Here is an 18355-nt window from a genome sequence, read left to right as displayed (position 1 = left end):
CATATTTCAATTACACTCTTATATTTGCTTTTCTCATCCAAGAATCAATAACTTTCTTACCTTGCTTTTATAAGCCAGCTAAGCATGGATAAGTTCGACTTAGCAGAAATGTGTTACAACTTAAGTGTCATGAACATTGCCCATGACCGGTACCCTACAAATTTTTGCTTAGCAAATCCAGTGTGCCTTGGTTGGAGAGGTGGTTCTTGCAATTTGAGCCAGATAAAATAAAATAAATCACCACTCTTTGTTTTTTTGTTTTTGTTGGTTGTGGGGTGTGTTTTTTTTTTAAATTGTTTTACTCCCCCACCCCTATGTATATGAGACGTACCCATTTCATCATGAGGGTAAATAAAGAAAGTGTATGGTTCAAGGAGACAAGGGCTCAGCTGGATTCCAACCAGCATCATCATTGACTTTAAACATCTACAGAATTTGTATTCAAATGAAAAACTCAAAATAATGTATTTTTTTAAATGACAATACCTCTTTGTCTTTTCTCTCCAGAGCTTCCTTGTCGTCCTCCAATTGTTTGAGGAGGGAGACCTCGGAGGTCACGACCTCTCCGGAGTCGGAGCTTCCTGTGCCGTCTGCCGTCTCCACACCGTGCTTGAGCGCATCAAGCTTAGACTGCAAGGCAGAGATCTAAACGGAGAATAGTTGAGAAGACGTTTATGTTTAGCGAGAATTAAAAAGTAGAATACACTAACGTAGATTGTCAGTTTCTTATTACTGTTCCATTTTTACTGCACTGCTTAAGCATAAAACATTAAATGTAAGCACCCTAAAAAATGGTTACCAGCCAATACCGTGTCTTGTTTAACTCTAAACCAATATTTTCTTGGTTAAGCAGATTTCAAAAAATTTGACCGGGAGTGCAGGTCACAGGGCTGAGAATATACATAAATATTCATTAAATTACAATCAGACACAAATGTCCACAAAGACGATCTATTAACCACAAGAGTTAACTATCAACTTGACAACAACGAATACTTCAGAAAAAGGACAACAAATACCTGTATGAGCTGATCATATAGCTGTTTCTGTAGCGTCTCTTTTTCGTGCATGATATCCACCTCTAGGTGGCGCTGTTCACCTAGATCACGCTCCAGTTCTTCCGTCTGCGCCTCAAGCTGCTGCTTTGATTGGACGACCTCATCCAGCTGCCGCTCTGCTTCTTTCAGCTGACTGGTCAATTCTTGGGTCGTGTCTTCAGCAAAGTGGACGTCTCGCTCCAGCTGCTGGATTCTCGTCTGAGCCTGGGTGATCTCTTCGGACTTCTCCCGCAGTTCTTCACGGAGTTCTTGTGCCTGTGAGAAAATTCCAAATAATATAACTTGATGAAATGTTTGTAAGTAGGATTTAAAACTTCGCATGGTAGGGATATCATCAGGAGAGGTTTGCGGTTGCATCATGTGTAAATCTCTTTTGAGTTGTGTTGGTTCTGAAAAGAACCAGTGGTTGACAACTCAACGTTTGATCAGTGTGCATAAGAAATAAGAAATTGCACAGAAATAAAGTGCTCTGTAAAAAAATAAAATTGCAATCTTGATGCCCTGCACAAATATCTGGCAGCTCTTTGAAACAGTGCAATGGCATTTCAAGTGAAAACAACCAAAACATCAGCCATTACATCAATTATCTTTAACACATTGTAATCTGGTGGTACTTCACATGCTCGCAACACTTAGAAAACAACACAGAACACCCTCACACCCCTCCCTAAATTACAGTTTTAAGCCATATTTTTGTGCGGACGAATTCCTGAACATTTTCAAGATCTGAATCACCTCTTTTCTAAACAGCTCATCTACATTTGATGGAGTCCTGTCCCTTGACCTCTGGTCTTCCTCCAATCGCACAATCTCCCTCTGGAATTCCTCTCGCTCCTGCTCCCGCTCTATGGTTTGTTGCTGAGGAGTAAGTAGACAAAAGATAATGGACTTTTTAAAACATACGCAAAGATTGCATCAGGGATGTTAAAGGCAGTGGACACTATTGGTAATTACTCAAAAAAATTATTAGCATAAAACCTTTCTTGGTGACGAGTAATGGGGAGAGGTTGATGGTGTAAAACATTGCGAGAAACGGCTCCCTCAGAAGTGCCATAGTTTTCGAAACAGAAGTAATTTTCCACGAATTTGATTTCAAGACCTCAGATTTAGAACTTGAGGTCTCGAAATCAACCATCTAAATTTTCACAGGTTTGTTATTTTATATATCAGTTGTGATACACATTGTGGGCCTTGGACCATGCTGTTAGTACCAAAAGTGTCCAATTGTTTTAAAAGGAAAAAACGCACCCTGACTAAACAGAGTATGACCACAACACAACCCTTTAAAGTCTAACTGTGTGTTTTGTTTGATTCTGTTCCAACTGAGGACTACATTAGAAAACTTGACATGGGATTAGGCAAACCACCATAATAACACGGCAACAGCTTGGGAATTGGGTGTTGAATTGAGGAACGATCTAAATATCAGACATGCAACTTTCTAATTGCAAAAAAAGAGAGGAAAGTACCGATCACACTCGACTTCCGTTAAGTGTTTTTCAGTTTTCTTTTGAAAAAAAAAGGGCAACAAATCAGCTGATCAGCTACAAAGTTGCATCCCTGAAGTTTAAATAATCACTCTTAACAAAAATCACCTCTAAGAACTGCTTATTTTTCTTCAGCTGTTTCTCCAAGACCTCCAGTTGCCGTTTCAATTCCTCCGTCTCCTCCTTGCCTTTCTCGGCGAGTGCATCGCCTCTAGCGATCTGCTCCTCAATAGCCGTCTCTAGTTGCTGAAGCTGGTCCTTAAGGTCCATCTTATCCTTGGCTGTTTGCCTCTCAGCATCTTGGCGCTCTACGAGGATGGCCTCGGCCTCCTCACGGAGACGGAGGTTCTCCTGGAGGATACCTGAGAAAGTGACGGTGAAGGGGAAAACGAAGTCAAGTGTTGATACAAGAAGCTTTTACAAAAGTGCTTTGTACAACTAGGGAAAAATTTAGACAGAACAATTCAAGTCGTCATGTCGGGGAAATAAACCATTACTGCGAAGCCACAATGGCAATAAAACAACAATTAAAATGTTTTTGCTGACTAACTGTTCTATCTATGTCCTAAGTTGGCCTAAATAGAAAACAATGCGTTTAGTTGGTATCCCTTCCCTATAATGTTTTGTTTTAAAGTGCTTAGTACAACTAAAAGAAGTTAAAAGAAGGGGTACCAGCCAAACAATTTTTTGTATCTGTGCTACATGGAATCTCATCTGGGCCCAATTTCATACAGCCTGTAAGCACAAAAACTTGCTTATCATGAAATTTCTTGAGTTACCAGCGAGCCTGATACATGTACTTCATGGAGGCAACAAAGGCGATTGCCTCCATGCCCCTGGTCATTGCCTTGGTGCCCTTGAAATACTTCAGTAGAAATTTACAATTTCTCTTGGTGCCCTTGGTGCCCTTGCCCTTTCAAATATGAAGCGAACAGTCCTGTACCAGTCATATCAGTATTAACGCATGGCATTTTGGCGGGTGACCCGTTTCCGCTTAGAAATATATTTCGGTAATAAGCAGTTTGTTCCATTTTTTTAGTCACAAACTAAAGGATGGACCTAGTGCACTGTAGGTACATATGTGGCCCCAGCAGATCTTTACAATCAGTCACAACTCTCCCGTCTCAAAAAAAAATATATTACCACGCTGCTACAGTCATGTGTGCTTCACTTTTGAAAGGACAAGAACACTTAAGGCATTTTCTCCTTGGTAAAGGGCACCCAATTAGGAAATTGTCAATTTTCAAGGCCACCAAGGCAATGACCAGGGGGCATCGAGGCAATTGCCTTTGTTGCCTCCCAAGTATCAGACCTGATGTTGGAACTTCTTGACCCCTTATCAAAAACAATCAGAAGCAAGACTTCTCAAACGCTTGGTCTGACTATAAAGAAAAGCATGACACATTTCCTTGCAGAATGGAAAAAAAACACCTTGGGGAAATTCTCTAGAAATGGAATTGGACGAATTCTCACTGACGATGAATCATTAATATTAATAAAAACAAAGGAGAATATAGTTCATACATGTGTATATTGTTTGATGAAGTCACAAGGGGGATGACTTATCCACAGATGTGCAGCTGAAATTCTCTCTTGGTGTTTTACAAACATTTAGTGTGCTCAACCCAACCTGGCATGTTGACATATCGAGGTCATATTGTTTGAAACAATTTCACAGTGGCTTGTCTGTGTTGAGCTTTGCTTGGCTAATGGCTACAGCTAGATGTGCCTGTCAATTCATAGGAATTTGCCAATGCATAGGAATTTTATCAGCTACAACATCATTGCACATATTTGGCTATAGCTGTGGCTATCGGCTACAGAGCAACTTGGAAGTACAGGAGTTTGTAGTCATCTAGCATAAGCCGCAACTGAAGCTGTAAGAAGTCAATCAGTGACTTTGGCTATAGTTGTTGCTAGCGGCTACAGAGCAATCAGGAAGTGTAGGAGTTTGCAGTAATCTAGCTAAAGCCACAACTGAAGCAGTCAGAAGTCACTTAGTGGATTTGGCTATAGTAGTGGCTAGCAGCTACAGAGCAGTTTAGAAGTGTAGGAGTTTGCAGTAGTCTAGCATAAGCCGCAACTGAAGCTGTCAGAAGTCACTCAGTGACTCTGGCTATAGTTGTGGCTAGCGGCTACAGAGCAGTTTGGAAGTGTAGGAGTTTGCAGTAGTCTAGCATAAGCCGCAACTGAAGCTGTCAGAAGTCACTCAGTGTCTTTGGCTATAGTAGTGGCTAGCAGCTACAGAGCAGTTTGGAAGTGTAGGAGTTTGCAGTAGTCTAGCATAAGCCGCAACTGAAGCTGTCAGAAGTCACTCAGTGACTTTGGCTACATGTATGTTAATCAATGTTTTCTTGCCTCACAGCTATATGTACATGTAATAGACCGACGCACGTGTGAGCAAGAACACGTTGGGCTCTCCAATGCCTTTCTGCACAACTCTGCCGTGCGCGCCAAGATACGCGCACGCATGTCGGACATTATTTGTCGGACCTTCGTTGCGTTGTGATTGGTCAATACGCAGTGGGGCGGAGCTTAGTGGATCGGTCTATTGTGTCCAGGGCCCTATTTCAAAGAGCTGCTTCAGCAGTAGATATCAGTTAACAAATTCTGCTTAGATGGTGCATGTGATGTGGTACTTTGGCTGGTAACCTTATGCTAGTAGTAATAATTTAGTTGTGCTTAGCTACTTGTTGTACTTCGAGCAGTTATATGCAATTTGGCCCATGTTACGACTAATGACTAAAGTAAATTTTCTAAGAAAGCAATACTTGTTTCCCTTTTCAGGAATTATTTTTTAGGAAACAAGGTCCAGTTCATTCAAAACTGGGAAAAAAATGGATCAAGGAATGTGTTAGATGATAGCCTACAAATAATTTTAAACCTACACCCTTTTATGAAGTGTTAGTTTCCTTGCACACATGATAAAGTGTTATTGACCCACAAAACGATGAATCACAGAGCATGAGAATGAAGTCCCCAATCTACGAAACATCTCCCAAGATTGCACTCACCTTGTGTGTCTGTTACCCACAGGCAAAATGGACACGTGCAGTCATAGACGGGTTGACAGATAGAGTCAGACACCATGGGCACAGGGGAGTGGGGGAGAAGGGGGAACATGCAAAACAAAAACAAGCACACGATAACAAAGGGGGCGGGAGTAAACAAAAGGGGAGAGGGGCTTAAGTTTCACAAAATGTCCAGGGGTCGATTTCAGAAAGTGTTTAGATTGAACTTAAAGTGTGAATGAATCTTAACTGATTTGATATCCTGAAAATAAAAAGTTGCATCCCCTTAAGGTGATCCCCTGGCACCTGCTTCCCAGGTTGTACCGTAAATTTGAGTGTGATCTTGACTACATGTATATGGCAGCTAATAGTTGCATTGGCTTCTGGCTGGCACCCCCAATAAAGATATCAACGAAATAGGGGGACAGCCATTGTAAGGCTAGATAGATCAGTTTGAAGAGCGCAGGCATGTTAATCCGGAGGTCGTTGGTTCAAATCCCACCCTAGTTTATTTTTCGTTGCTCAACCCCAAATCAATCTTGACTGCTAAGCAAAATGTAATGTAACAAAGCAAGTCACTATGGTAATACTGACAACTCATCTTAAGATGAGTCCGAGTGCTTTGTGAAACAAACCCCAGTACTCATGTGATAGGGCCCTGAGAATCAGACAAACTTTTAAAGGCACTGGACACCTTTGGTGCATATGCATTAAATAACAAACGTGTAAGAATTTGGACTCTTTTGGTCATTAAAGTTGCAAGAGAATATGGAAGGAAAAAACACCCTTGTCGCATTTGTGTGCTTTTAGATGCCTTGAATTTGAGACCTCAGCCGAGGTCTCAAATTCAATTCAAATAATTTCGTGAGAAGTTACCTCTTCCTCAAAAACTACATTACTTCAGAGGGAGCCGTTTCCCACAATGTTTAAATACTATCAACAGCTGTCCATTGCTCATTTCAAAGTAAGTTTTTATGCTAACAATTATTTTGAGTAATTACCAATAGTGTCCAGTGCATTCAAGTGCTTTGTGAAATCAGGTCCAGGGCGGAGACATTTCATACCAAAGAAAATGTATTCAAGGAACAGTGGAGGGGGGTGGTAGGAGAAAACATGTGTGAAACAGAAATACAATGCATTAAGAACCCAACACCTGCATGACAACCAGGGGGGACCATGAAACAAAAGCAATCCATGATTTCTTTGTAAGAGTTGCTGATGAAACCCAAGAAATAGGCCACAATTGACAGGGATTGAAGAGAGAAAAATATCTATGGGCTGCATTCCATAGATACATTGGATGAAAAAAACCTTTGAAATTACATCATGTCTTTGTTCATACCCACATCATTTAAAATTCACCCAGTCAGTTTCCCATGTGGTTTAAACATGAATTAGAATTAAATCACCTCTCCTAAACTTACCTAAATCTTCCTCTCCCAGCCGCTGAGCGAACGCCGCCTTCTGCTCCTCCACTCGTTCCCTCTCCTGTTGCAGCGACGACTGAGCTTGATCGAGAGAACTCACCCTCTCTTTCAACATCTCCAACTCTGCGGCCATGTTGTGTTTGTCGGCTTCCAGTTTGCTGTTTAGTTCCTCCAGTTCTTGCTTCTCGGAGGCGAGTCCCTCAAGCAAACCTTAAGGTTTAGCGGGGGAGGGGGGGGGGGAGACAAATTGGGGTCAGTGCAAAAATATTTTTAAAATTCACCGTTTATAGTCAGAAGTTAACACTCCATAGCTTTCTACAGTTTTGCTAAAATCTGATGAACTCAGTACCTGAGATACACAGCTTTTGCTGGGCACGAGTGCAGGCATTTGCAAGACAGTATCAGGGTTCTCCCCTGTTTTTTTCTTCAAAACTGTGGGGCATTCTGGACACAACTTTTTGGATGCTTGCCCAAAGCACAATGAAAATCAACAAGTTCTTTGGAATGTTTTCTACTTGGTGTTTGTCTTAGTTTTGAAAGCTCTACCGTGCAATCTGGAGCATTCTATCTGGTTTTCTCTTGGTAAATTTTTGTGAAACTTCACAAACACAAAAAGTTAATAATATAAATTTTATTTATTAATCAGGTGAGGTTTGCAGTAAATCTTTTTTGAATAGTGTCGGGTCTGAAAAGGAACTGGTGGTTGATAACTCAACAATTTTTTTTTCATAACTGCCAAAATTTACCTTCCGTCCTGTGTATCTCCACAGCCAGACTCTCTCTTGCCTCTGTCGTCCCCTTCAGCTGGACCATCAAGCTGTCTCGGTCGGCCCGTAGATGACTGGCTTCCTCAACGCTTGACTCTGTGGCGTTCAACAGCTCGGCCTGGGAGCTGCGAGCTCGCTGGATCTGTTCAGCAGTGGCTGAAACCATCTCTAACAGACGATCTACTGAGTTCTGGAGGCGGGTGGTTGCTCCTAGGAATAAACAAAGATGATGGTTTGTAACATTTTATTATGTGACCTTTGACATCATTCCTTAACCAAATTATTGCATAACAAGAACTGTGCATTTGCCCCTAGAACGACTTCAATAGAGGGTGGTTCAGATGTAAACAAAGGGCACATAGTCCAATAGACTTTATGATAACTGAAGTGCACTTCAACCAACTTGAATCAATTACAAACCATCAAGTCTTTACAACTAATGGATAATTGGATTTCCGCGAAAGAAAAAAGGATTACAAACTAATTCATCAACACAACTTAAGGGAGCGCCTCAAAAGTATGTTGGAATTGTCTGAATGATCATATTGTAGTGAATAAGTGTTCCAGCACATTGACCGTTCAACTGGACCCCTGGAACAATGGGAAACTTTAGACTATCTGCCAATCACCAAGAGAGGGCGCTCTTCACCAGGTAATGTCAACAACTAAGGAATAGGAAAAGCATGAGTGACGGTCACTGACAGCAAATACCTTGTGTTTTGCGTGTTTTTGATTTTGTATTTTAGATTTAGCCAAACTGTATTTTGTTTTTCATAACACATTGCCAGCATAAACCAAACTGTTCTGAAACAGGACGTACTGGACACGAGTTCCCCAATGATAACAAGCGGTGTGCATGAGTTTTTGGGAGTGTTTCTTCTAGGGTAATTAGCAAAAATTCCAAAATGCTGACCTACCAAAAATTGAGAAGAAATCTGAAGTTAAGTTGTATGACAATGTATCTGATTTAATTTGCAAGAGGCTGAGAGACTTCTAAATATTTTTTGAGTATTTTTGAATTTTTAGCATTTACTATTGTTTGCTATAGGAGTTGTGCACCCTTACCTGGTAGGTCTGCTGCCCTCTAGTGGCAGAGCTTTCAAAAAGTCTCCCATTAAAATATGAATGTAGGATTGCTCCCATACTTTGAACCAATGAAATGGTCAATGTCAATCAAAACAGTCTGGCAGCTCAATGGATCATGGGCAGGTGCCCAAGGAAACATTCTTTTGCACATAGAACACGCCCGACTTTTGAGACGCCCCCTAAATGTTGTGAAACCATGCATTACCAGCAAAACCTGTTCAACAAAACTCTAGGCCTCGCAGTGTACTCCATATAATATTTTGGCAGGCAGCCAGTTCCTACTTAGCAAGAACTCTCCATGCTAAGCAAAATTTAGAGCTCAGGAGTAGGCTACAGCCCAGGATGGCGTAAATGAACCTGTCAGACAACAGGTGCATCTCAAATTCAACATTTCAGCTCAACTTTCTACAAAGTTCTCCGGGGAGCTTTGTGGAGGACAGATCTGCCATTGGATCCACATTACCTTAATTTCCTGGGGAAACCGAGAGATGTTTGCCTCCATGTGAGACGTCTCTATTACTTTCATTTTTGTCCCAAACTATTCCAAACTCGGAGAAAGGGAACAAGCTACAAGGAAGTTGCCCACTTATGAAGCCAGACAGAATAGAAAGCCTGAAAACTTTTACAACCCTCAATTATGAAAGGTCCTCAACAATTCCCAACGTTTGAAAACAAAAAATCAGGTGCACTCTATTAAGAAGTTTGTAAGTAAGCCTTTCAGAGGGTTAAACAGAAAAGATTCAATCTCCACTTTCGATAAACTTCCATCATGGAGTAACAATCTTATAAAGCTTCTTCCATTCACTGAGACTGGGAAGGCAAAACAAATCAGTCCCTCTTTCGTACAATGAAAGTAGACTTTTGATAGTTTAGGAAGTTTTTTTTTTATTACAAGGGCTGACTTACATGTACATGTACATGCACAAATAGCAAAGGCTTATAAATACTTATCAGGTTATTTATTAACAATTTTGCTAATTTTTAGGGACACAACATTTGAAATTAGACTCAAGAAGGAAGAATATCATGCCTGCAATAATGTTTTATCAAAGTACCAAAACTAAATTGGAGGGAAAAATAGCCAGGCACCTTTTTGGTATAGTGAGAACCAGCATTGGTCACTACAAAATGCACACAGGGAACAAGGTTCAATTTGGACCTAACTAACCTGTGACAAGTTCCACTCCTTCCGTGTCAAGATCTTGCCCCGTGAACATACTCTCCATCAGCTGCTGGGAGAGCTCCAACCCTTCGTCACTTAAGAACGACACGACGCTCGTATCATGAAGAGCGTCACCGGAATCATCACGCGGTGGATCAGCCACTGCCAGAGACACTGTGGATTGATAATGGACACAGAAATGTAGTAGCCATATTGGTCTGGTTCCCACATAACTACCAGTGGCTACTCAAAATTGTTAGCATCCAGTGTGCACAAAACAGGTTCAGTTCAATATTTCGCTTGCAAAACTGCTGCATTGAAATAATTCCCTGTACTTCATTTCTTGTTCCATTTTACATAAGCTTCACTTTGATTTAAGTCGTAGATGTTACGTCACATCACATCATCCAAGATGGCCGTCAAATACTCTTCATAAGCCCTTTTCACCCTGTATCTCTTATTCTAGTCGAATATAGCCCCAGGGAGGCTCCGGGACTTTTTTTACCCAACGGTTACCAGGAGCACTTTCACACTGCGTCCCTATTCCACAGGGTTCCAGTTCAAAGGTCACCCAGGGGTTTAACCGCTTTCCTTTACTCCAGAGCAGAGGTGGCTTTTCCCTGGGCTACATGTAAGCCCATTTGCCGGGCAGACAGAGGGCAGATCACAGTGTGAAAAGGCTAGCCATTATTCCCAAGGGGCAACCCAAGGGAATAGAGTATGTGAAATGGACTTCTGAGTGACTGTATCCCCCTTTCTAAGACTTACCCCCACTAGCACCTTGCGGCTGACCATCAACCCCCTCTGCAGCCTCTCCTTCAGCCTCTGTCCGTCCCTCTGTGTCCCTACTGTCAGATCGTCCCTCACCGGCCGGCCTCGTATCCGTGGCAGCCAGCTTGGCCATCTGCCTGTTGATGGCTTCCTCCGTTGCCATGGTAGCACGGACTGCATTGGTCAGGACATGAAGCAGGTGCTGATTTGCCTCTTGTAGTGTTTCCCTGGAAACACAAGGGGATAATTGATTTTTTAAAGGAATGTTACAGAATTGGTAAAAACAAAAATCGTGAAGATCACAGGTTTACACAAAACTTACATGGTCTAATGATGATGATAGTAGAAAACATCCCTTGAAACATTCTCTCGTGACCCAGATGGCCGATCGACCTCAAATTTCTACAGGTTTGTCAGTTTATGTATTACAAAAAGTGCTTACACTGCCAGCAACTGTTTACTAACAAAAACCAATTCTGTAATGTTCCTGTAAGTTGAGAAAGGCTTGTTTAATCTACGCTGAGTGTTTAGAGATTAATTTTGATTTATACAAGAGGAAGGAAATGTTATAATTGACAACCGTTACTTTCATTGAATAGAACATCAAAAGGAACAACCTGTGAGATTTGTCTCTGATAATTTTCAGGACTCCAAATACCCACTAGACCACAGGCCAGAGTCTAGTAGTTTTATTACTTCACCCTTAACCCAACAACTGAACAAGACCAAGGCGCAATTCCATAGAGCTGCTTTAGCACAACAAGTAGCTAAGCACAACAAACTTTTGCTTACTAGAATAACATTACCAGCCAAAACACCATGTTACATGTGCCATGTGTGACTGGTATCCAGCTCTTTTTTGTAAATTGTTCAGCAATATTTTCTGCCTAAGCAGAGCTATAAAGTTGGGCCCTGCAGTCTAGCATGTCTAGTTTCCTTCAATTTTTTATTTTTTTGCCCTCATGCATACGTAGCTTTTCATGTCGAAACTGGTTCCTTACAGTTTATCATATGGCCTAAAAAAAAATGATACAAATTATTTGGTCTTGATCAAAAATACTTTAATGGTTTATATATTTTCTAGAAACTTCAAAACTTGTTTCTCTTGCAGATCAAATGATACTAAAATAAATATTTATGTAACTTCCTCTTTCAGTTATTTGACTTATATATTTTGCTGATTGTGTTACACTCACATCTATTCAACCTGCTACCTAAAGTTCTAATCTATAAACCAGATATGTTTGACATTTTGGTCCTTGAAAGCCGGTAGGAACATTTTATCAAGTACATTAAGGCTGTCCTAAATGTACACATGGTGTCAGCTTTAATAGACTTTTCAGGCCTTATTAAAAACAAAACATGATTTTTCCCAAGGGCAAAACAAAATCGGAAAACAGACTTAAAGAACATCATGCCTGATAAATAAATAATACAAGTTATATTTGGATGATACCAACCTTGTATTTTGGCCATCGGGGGCATGATACTTGGTCCTTGAAGTAAATTTTGATACAGTTACAGAAAGTCAACAGATTTTAAAGGCACGGACACGTTTGGTAATTGTCAAAAACCAGTATTCTCACTTGGTGTATCCCAACATATGCATTTATAACATAACAAACCTGTGAAAGTTTGGAGTCAATCGGTCATGTCGGTCATCAAAGTTGCAAGAGAGTAATGAAAGAAAAAAATTGTCATGCATTTGCGCTCGTGCTGTTGGACATAGACTAAAATAAAATATTGGCTTGAACTCGACTTTGCATATTCAAAGGAATAAACAAGTGAAAGTATGTTTGCCTCTCCACCACAAATTCAAATTAAACTAAATTGGATTTCGACTAGACAAGTAATTCAATTAGGCAAAAGCAAACATTTAAAAAAACAAAATGAAAAACCCTCAGCCCAAGTTTGCTTAATACACGGTTGTTATTTCTAAAATGTGTGTACATGTAGCTCCAGAAGGTAAAATGATTTCTTTATAGAGGTCTTTCACATGTGACAAGTCTTTTACGTATGCTCGACAAAACATCGCATTTGATGTACATTGTACATCTACTTCATTTTCAGGAAATTTAATTTCCAGGAAACAGCCCTAGCTAATCTGTTAAGCCTGAGCTACTTGTTTTTCTATCCGATGAAAAAAACCCATCACAATTTTGATGTAATTGGTCAAATGTTTCTGGTATACTTCCTCTAGAAAATCTTTAAGTAATGTAAGAATTATTTGGTGGAAAGAGTAATCAACGAGTCTGAGTAGAATGTAGTTCTAAGCATTTAACACAGTTGTTACCATTATAACTAGGAACAAACGTTAACGACTCAAAACAAAATTTAAGAACGACAACATGTCGTTCCTACAAATGTCAATACACACTATTAAATAAAAGCTGTGTGGGAGCGAAATACGTGAATGTACAATGTATTTATTCATTTATTTGCATAACTCGGGAAAGTACTGCGTAAACAGTGCTTTAATACACATGGGGTAACCCAAATGAAATAATATTAACTTATTCAATTATTCGTTAATTTGCATAAGGTCACCAATCACAGGACGATGGCCACTCGAGGTGGGACTTACAGGAGAAAAATGAAGGTGGGAAAATGGAACATACTGCTCCCAGTAGAAAGAGAAATATTGACAGAGTAGATAAATATCTTACCTGTCCGTGTTTAAGCGATCCATGTCTGCCCTCATCATGCTGACTAAATTACCGCCTTCTTCGTTCTCGCGTTCTCGTCGACTTATCACTGTGTCATACGTGGAGATCTGCTGCACCAACGCCATGTTCTCCTGCTGTAACTATGGATACAAGAGCAGACAAGTGGCGGCCATGTTGAATACAAAATGAACTAAATACTCAATGGGTAGCTGGTATGGGGGCTGCCATCTTGGAGAAAAAGCTAAGAATGATTGCCTTAAGGTTTCGAGCCGAAGACTATGAGTCATGTAGCGTACTATGACAACAGAGGGGTTGGAACATAACAAGTTAAATTATACGTCTCCGCAGAATACTGGAAAAACAATGTTGAAGATAACAAGCAACATCTGCTCTAGAGATATGAATTGAAATTAAAGCATCTCTTTCAGCGAGAAAGCAACTGCATAAATGCATAGAAAATTAATAGAAAATTAATCTAAGGATGTACCATATATGAAAACATGTAATAAAGAATCAACCATGCAGGATGTGGGATATACCATTCATCGAGGGTGGGGAGGAGATCCCAGTTTAACGTGAAATCCTTAAATTGCCATGGATGGTACTTGAATCAACCGCTCCAGTTATCAATTATGCACTGAAGCATCGCATAATCCACATCAGTAAAAACATGTCTTTAAAAAAACATGACAAATTTGATTTTTAACGGCTGGCTTATTATTGGTGTTCATCGACACACCCCTACCAATATAATGGTATGTCTCGGGGGGACGCTCCTGCAGGAAGTGAGAATTTGAAAGGGAGAGTGAGGAAATGTTTGCCTCAACTGGGTCTGGCATTTAACACACAGAAATTCACTTATCATTATCCAACACATTGTAAACTCAATGCTGGTGATAGCTATTAAAGGGAAGGTACAAATTTGGTAATTACTCAAAACAAATATTAACGTAAAAACTGACTTGGTAACGAGCTTTGGGGAGCTGTTGATAGTATAAAACATTGTGAGAAACGGCTCCCTCTGAAGTAGCATAGATTTTGAGAAAGGTAATTTCTCACTAAAATAAATTCCTATCTGAAAGCACACAAATTCGTCCAACAAGGGTATTTTTTTCTCTCATCATTTTCTCGTAACTTTGAAGACCAATTTACCTCAATTTTTCACAGGCTAGTTACTTTATGCTTATTGTTGGGATACACCAAGTGAATAGACTGGTCTTTGACAATTACCAAACGTGTACCTTCCCTTTAAATGACAACAAAACCGATCAAATTTGGAACAGATAAAGTCAAAACACTAACTGCGTCTGGAGTTAACACATGGACGGACACATACTATTTTACTCCCACTATTACTTTCAACTTTCAAGCGTGGCTTGCACAGTCACCTTGCACTGCAAATTGAAACCATGCCCTTGGGATTTGGTTCCGGCTTTTGACTCCGGCTTAGACTCTGTCAGGCTGTTTGAAGCCCCATAAGAAAAGCACACATTTTTTCAAAGTAACACACACAGCCTAAGCCAAAGCCAAAGCCCAAGCCCCAAGCTGTGGTTTCGAAAATGGTCAAAGCAGGCCTTATGACACATTTCTTTCTCCCTTAGGTGAATGCTTTACTTTTTTCAATAGCAATTTAAAGCCTCAAGGAGTTTTTTAAGAAAGCACCGAAATCAGGACAAAATCTTGAGAATTCACATGCTTGATTCATAGAGCTAGGATGCTTGGTGTAAGGTTCAACAATCACACCCTACAACTAATAATAAAAGGCATTGGACACCTTGGGTAATGATGTCAAAGACCAGTATTCTCACTCTGTGTCTCTCATTATATGCATAAATTAAAAAATTTGTGAATAATTTTGATTCAATTGGTCATTGAAGTTGCAAGAGAGTAATGAAAGAAAAAACACCCTTGTTGCACAAACTTGTGTTCTTTCAGATGCCTAGAAAAAAAAGGCTGCGTCTTTTAATACTTGAGTGAGAAATTACCTTTTCCTCAAAAAATATGTTACTTCAGAGGGAGCCGTTTCTCAAAATGTTTTATACTGTTAACAATTGCTAACAATTATTTTAAGTAATTACATGTACATGTACCAATAGTGTCCATGCCTTCAAGGTGTTCATAACGCTATAACAAACGATTATCCCTGGTCCCTGGTTGTCAGGCACACTTTTAAACATTCCTGGATTGTTCCAACTCTCTTGGGATTATTCGACCCAATTATTTATTTATTTATTTCATTTTTATATATTTTGAGGGGGGAGGGTCATTGCAGGAAACCGACTGCCTGCTTTGAAAACAAAAATTAATTTAGTATTTTTCAAGGAGTTCATATTTTTGATTGAATAATGTCCAGCTTTCCAGGAATCTAAGAAAACATGTGTAACATATGACATTTCGGAACGGGAGAAAAATAATAATTATAGAGAAGACCTCTGGTTGGTTCCACTTGAGTTTTCACATTAGTAAGAGATAGAATCCGTCTGTGCTGGATGCACCAAGCATTAAAGATACATTCCAAGATTGGTATTTGACAAATGAATCAAATTTATTTGTTTCAATCTAAAAGCTCAAGAATTACAAAGTTCACCCAGTGCCATTCCCGCTAGAGAAATATCACTCAAGTCAAAGTCAATCGGATACCATGTTAAACACCCTACAATTTGACCACCTTTTAGTCACTGCTGGATGCACCAAGCATTAAAGATATATTCAAAGATTATTTGGTATTTGACAAATGAATCAAACTGATTTGTTTCAATCTAAAAGCTCAAGAATTACAAAGTTTACCTTAGTGCCTTATCTACCAGAGACATATCTGTTAAAGTCAATGAGACAGTTTAAAGGTCCTCAAAATCATATGAGGTGTCACGGTAGAGCACTAGCATAGAGCACTCCAGTACACTTATCATTAAAGGCACTGGACACGATTGGTATTGTCAAAGACCAGTATCTCAACATATGCATAAAATAACAAACCTGTGAAAATTGGACTAGATTGGTCGTCAAAGTTGCAAGAGAATAATGAAAGAAAAGAACACCCTTGTTGTATAAACTTGTGCGCTTTCAATGCCTTATAAAAGGCCTCAGTCCTGAAGTCCATTAATATTTGGGTGACAGGCCTGTATGCTTCGTTTTTGAAAAGGCAAGGGCACCAAGGCTGTTTCTCTTAAGCAAAGGGCACCCTATGAGGAAATTGTAAATTTCTACTGGAGCATTTCAAGGGCACCAAGGCAATGGCAAGGGGCAACGGAGGCAATCGCCTCCGTTGCCTCCGTGAAGTATCAGGCCTGGGGTGAGGATTTACCTCTTTCTCAAAAACTTTGTAACTTCAGAGGCAGCCGCTTTTCACTATGTTTGATACTTTCATTCACTCACTCGCTCGGTCGCCAGCCCTCCATTATCAACAGTCCTCCATTGCTCGTTACCAACTATTTTTTTTATTCTATCAATTATTTTGAGTAATTACCAATAACGTCCAGTGCCTTTAAAGACGCTTTACAATAGTCCTGTTTATTATTATTGTAATATTTTATTATTATTAAATTCAGACGATAATTGTTTGATAACGGATCTGACCACCAAACCCATTGGTGCTTATTTCATGACAACAGCACAGGTGAATGCAACAGGTGTTTCTGCTAATTGGAATCAATCATGTCGTATTAAAGTTTCCTTCGATTGAGGAAAACATCAAGGTTGAGGTACAACATAAGTTTTAAAGAATGAAATAATAATATTATCAAAATGTTCATCTGTTAAATCGTTTGTAGTACCCGCTGCTGAAAAAAAAAAGGATTTGAACTGCCTCTAGCTACCGGGCAATCTTGTTGGTCTAGCTGGTTAGACAATGCTCTAGAGTTGCAAAGGTCAAGAGTTCGAATCCCACCCGAGTAATAAAATAAGCCTTTGATTTTTTTTACAGAGCTCGGGTAAGTACTGAGTATACAGTGCTAACAAACATCGGTGCATATGGGTAAAAACCAAAAATTAAAATTCTTTAACCCGAAGCAAATTTTCATATATTAAATAATAATAGTACATGTACTTATTAACATGTCCATGAAACATGTGGGCTTAAAGGAACACGTTGCCTCGAATCGATCGAGTTGGTCTTTGAAAAGCGTTTAGAATCATTTGTTATGAAATACAAATGGTTAGATAGATAATTTAAAAGTAGAATATAATGATCAAAAAACCATGCCTCGAAATTGCACGGCCATTTTGTGGAGTCGAAATTTTGACTCCATAAAATGGCTGACCATCTTAGTTTGCGACATAAAAGGAAAACTGTGCAATTTCGAGTCATACTTGTGTGGATCATTATATTTTACTTTTAAAACATCTTTCTAACCATATGCATTTCATAACAAACGGTTCCAAACGCTTTTCAAAAACCAACTCGTCCGATTCAAGGCAACATGTTCCTTTAACAATTTAACAACACTAAAAACCATACAGACAAATTACACATCTTAAAACCTTTGAGAAAGGTTTACAAATTCTTTTTGCGGATTTCGTTTTTCAAGCGATTAAGCATTTTTCCAGGGACCATTGCCACCTACTCCAAGGGCTGAAACAGGGTTACCCCCTTAACAGATGTAGGCTTGGGTATCAACTATCAGAAGCCTGGCTGGTAGAACAGAAAGCACTACCTCCCCAACTTAAAAAAATAAAAGTTCACACCTTTCCTTTGCTTGACTTAAAATATTTCACTTTCAGACAATTAATGAAATGAAACCGTTAACTAGGGCTCACCTGATTGGATTTCTCTTCAAGTTTCTCCACTTCCTCCCTCTGTTGTTCTTCTTTCTCTTTCATCATCTGATCCAGCTCACCTGAAACACAAGGGGTGGAACATGAGTCATGGAACAGCTGGATTGCATGGTGATTACAGTGTACATGTAGGCTCAAAGAGCGAAA

At 39.7% G+C, this 18355-nt stretch overlaps 1 protein-coding gene across 4 annotated transcripts in view; it reads right to left on the bottom strand.

The window, feature by feature from the left end:
• The window catches only part of LOC117300357 (A-kinase anchor protein 9-like), a 126007-nt gene that overhangs the window by 34296 nt on the left and 73356 nt on the right, over window positions 1-18355 (bottom strand). For 2 of the 4 annotated variants that reach the window (XM_033784122.1, XM_033784124.1), the window contains exons 13-23: window positions 18191-18270; window positions 13436-13575; window positions 10767-10996; window positions 10005-10172; window positions 7730-7960; window positions 6981-7193; window positions 5560-5568; window positions 2654-2907; window positions 1794-1916; window positions 1020-1313; window positions 487-645 (exon numbers count right to left, since the gene is read on the bottom strand). In XM_033784122.1, coding sequence (XP_033640013.1) covers window positions 487-645; window positions 1020-1313; window positions 1794-1916; window positions 2654-2907; window positions 5560-5568; window positions 6981-7193; window positions 7730-7960; window positions 10005-10172; window positions 10767-10996; window positions 13436-13575; window positions 18191-18270 — 1901 coding nt within the window. The remainder of the gene's footprint in view (window positions 1-486; window positions 646-1019; window positions 1314-1793; window positions 1917-2653; window positions 2908-5559; window positions 5569-6980; window positions 7194-7729; window positions 7961-10004; window positions 10173-10766; window positions 10997-13435; window positions 13576-18190; window positions 18271-18355) is intronic. The other 2 variants (XM_033784123.1, XM_033784125.1) reach the window with 1 other exon arrangement.

Source organism: Asterias rubens, chromosome 15 (assembly GCF_902459465.1).
Source record: "Asterias rubens chromosome 15, eAstRub1.3, whole genome shotgun sequence".
Taxonomy (NCBI): domain Eukaryota; kingdom Metazoa; phylum Echinodermata; class Asteroidea; order Forcipulatida; family Asteriidae; genus Asterias; species Asterias rubens.
This window is presented reverse-complemented; position numbering and strand designations above follow the sequence as displayed.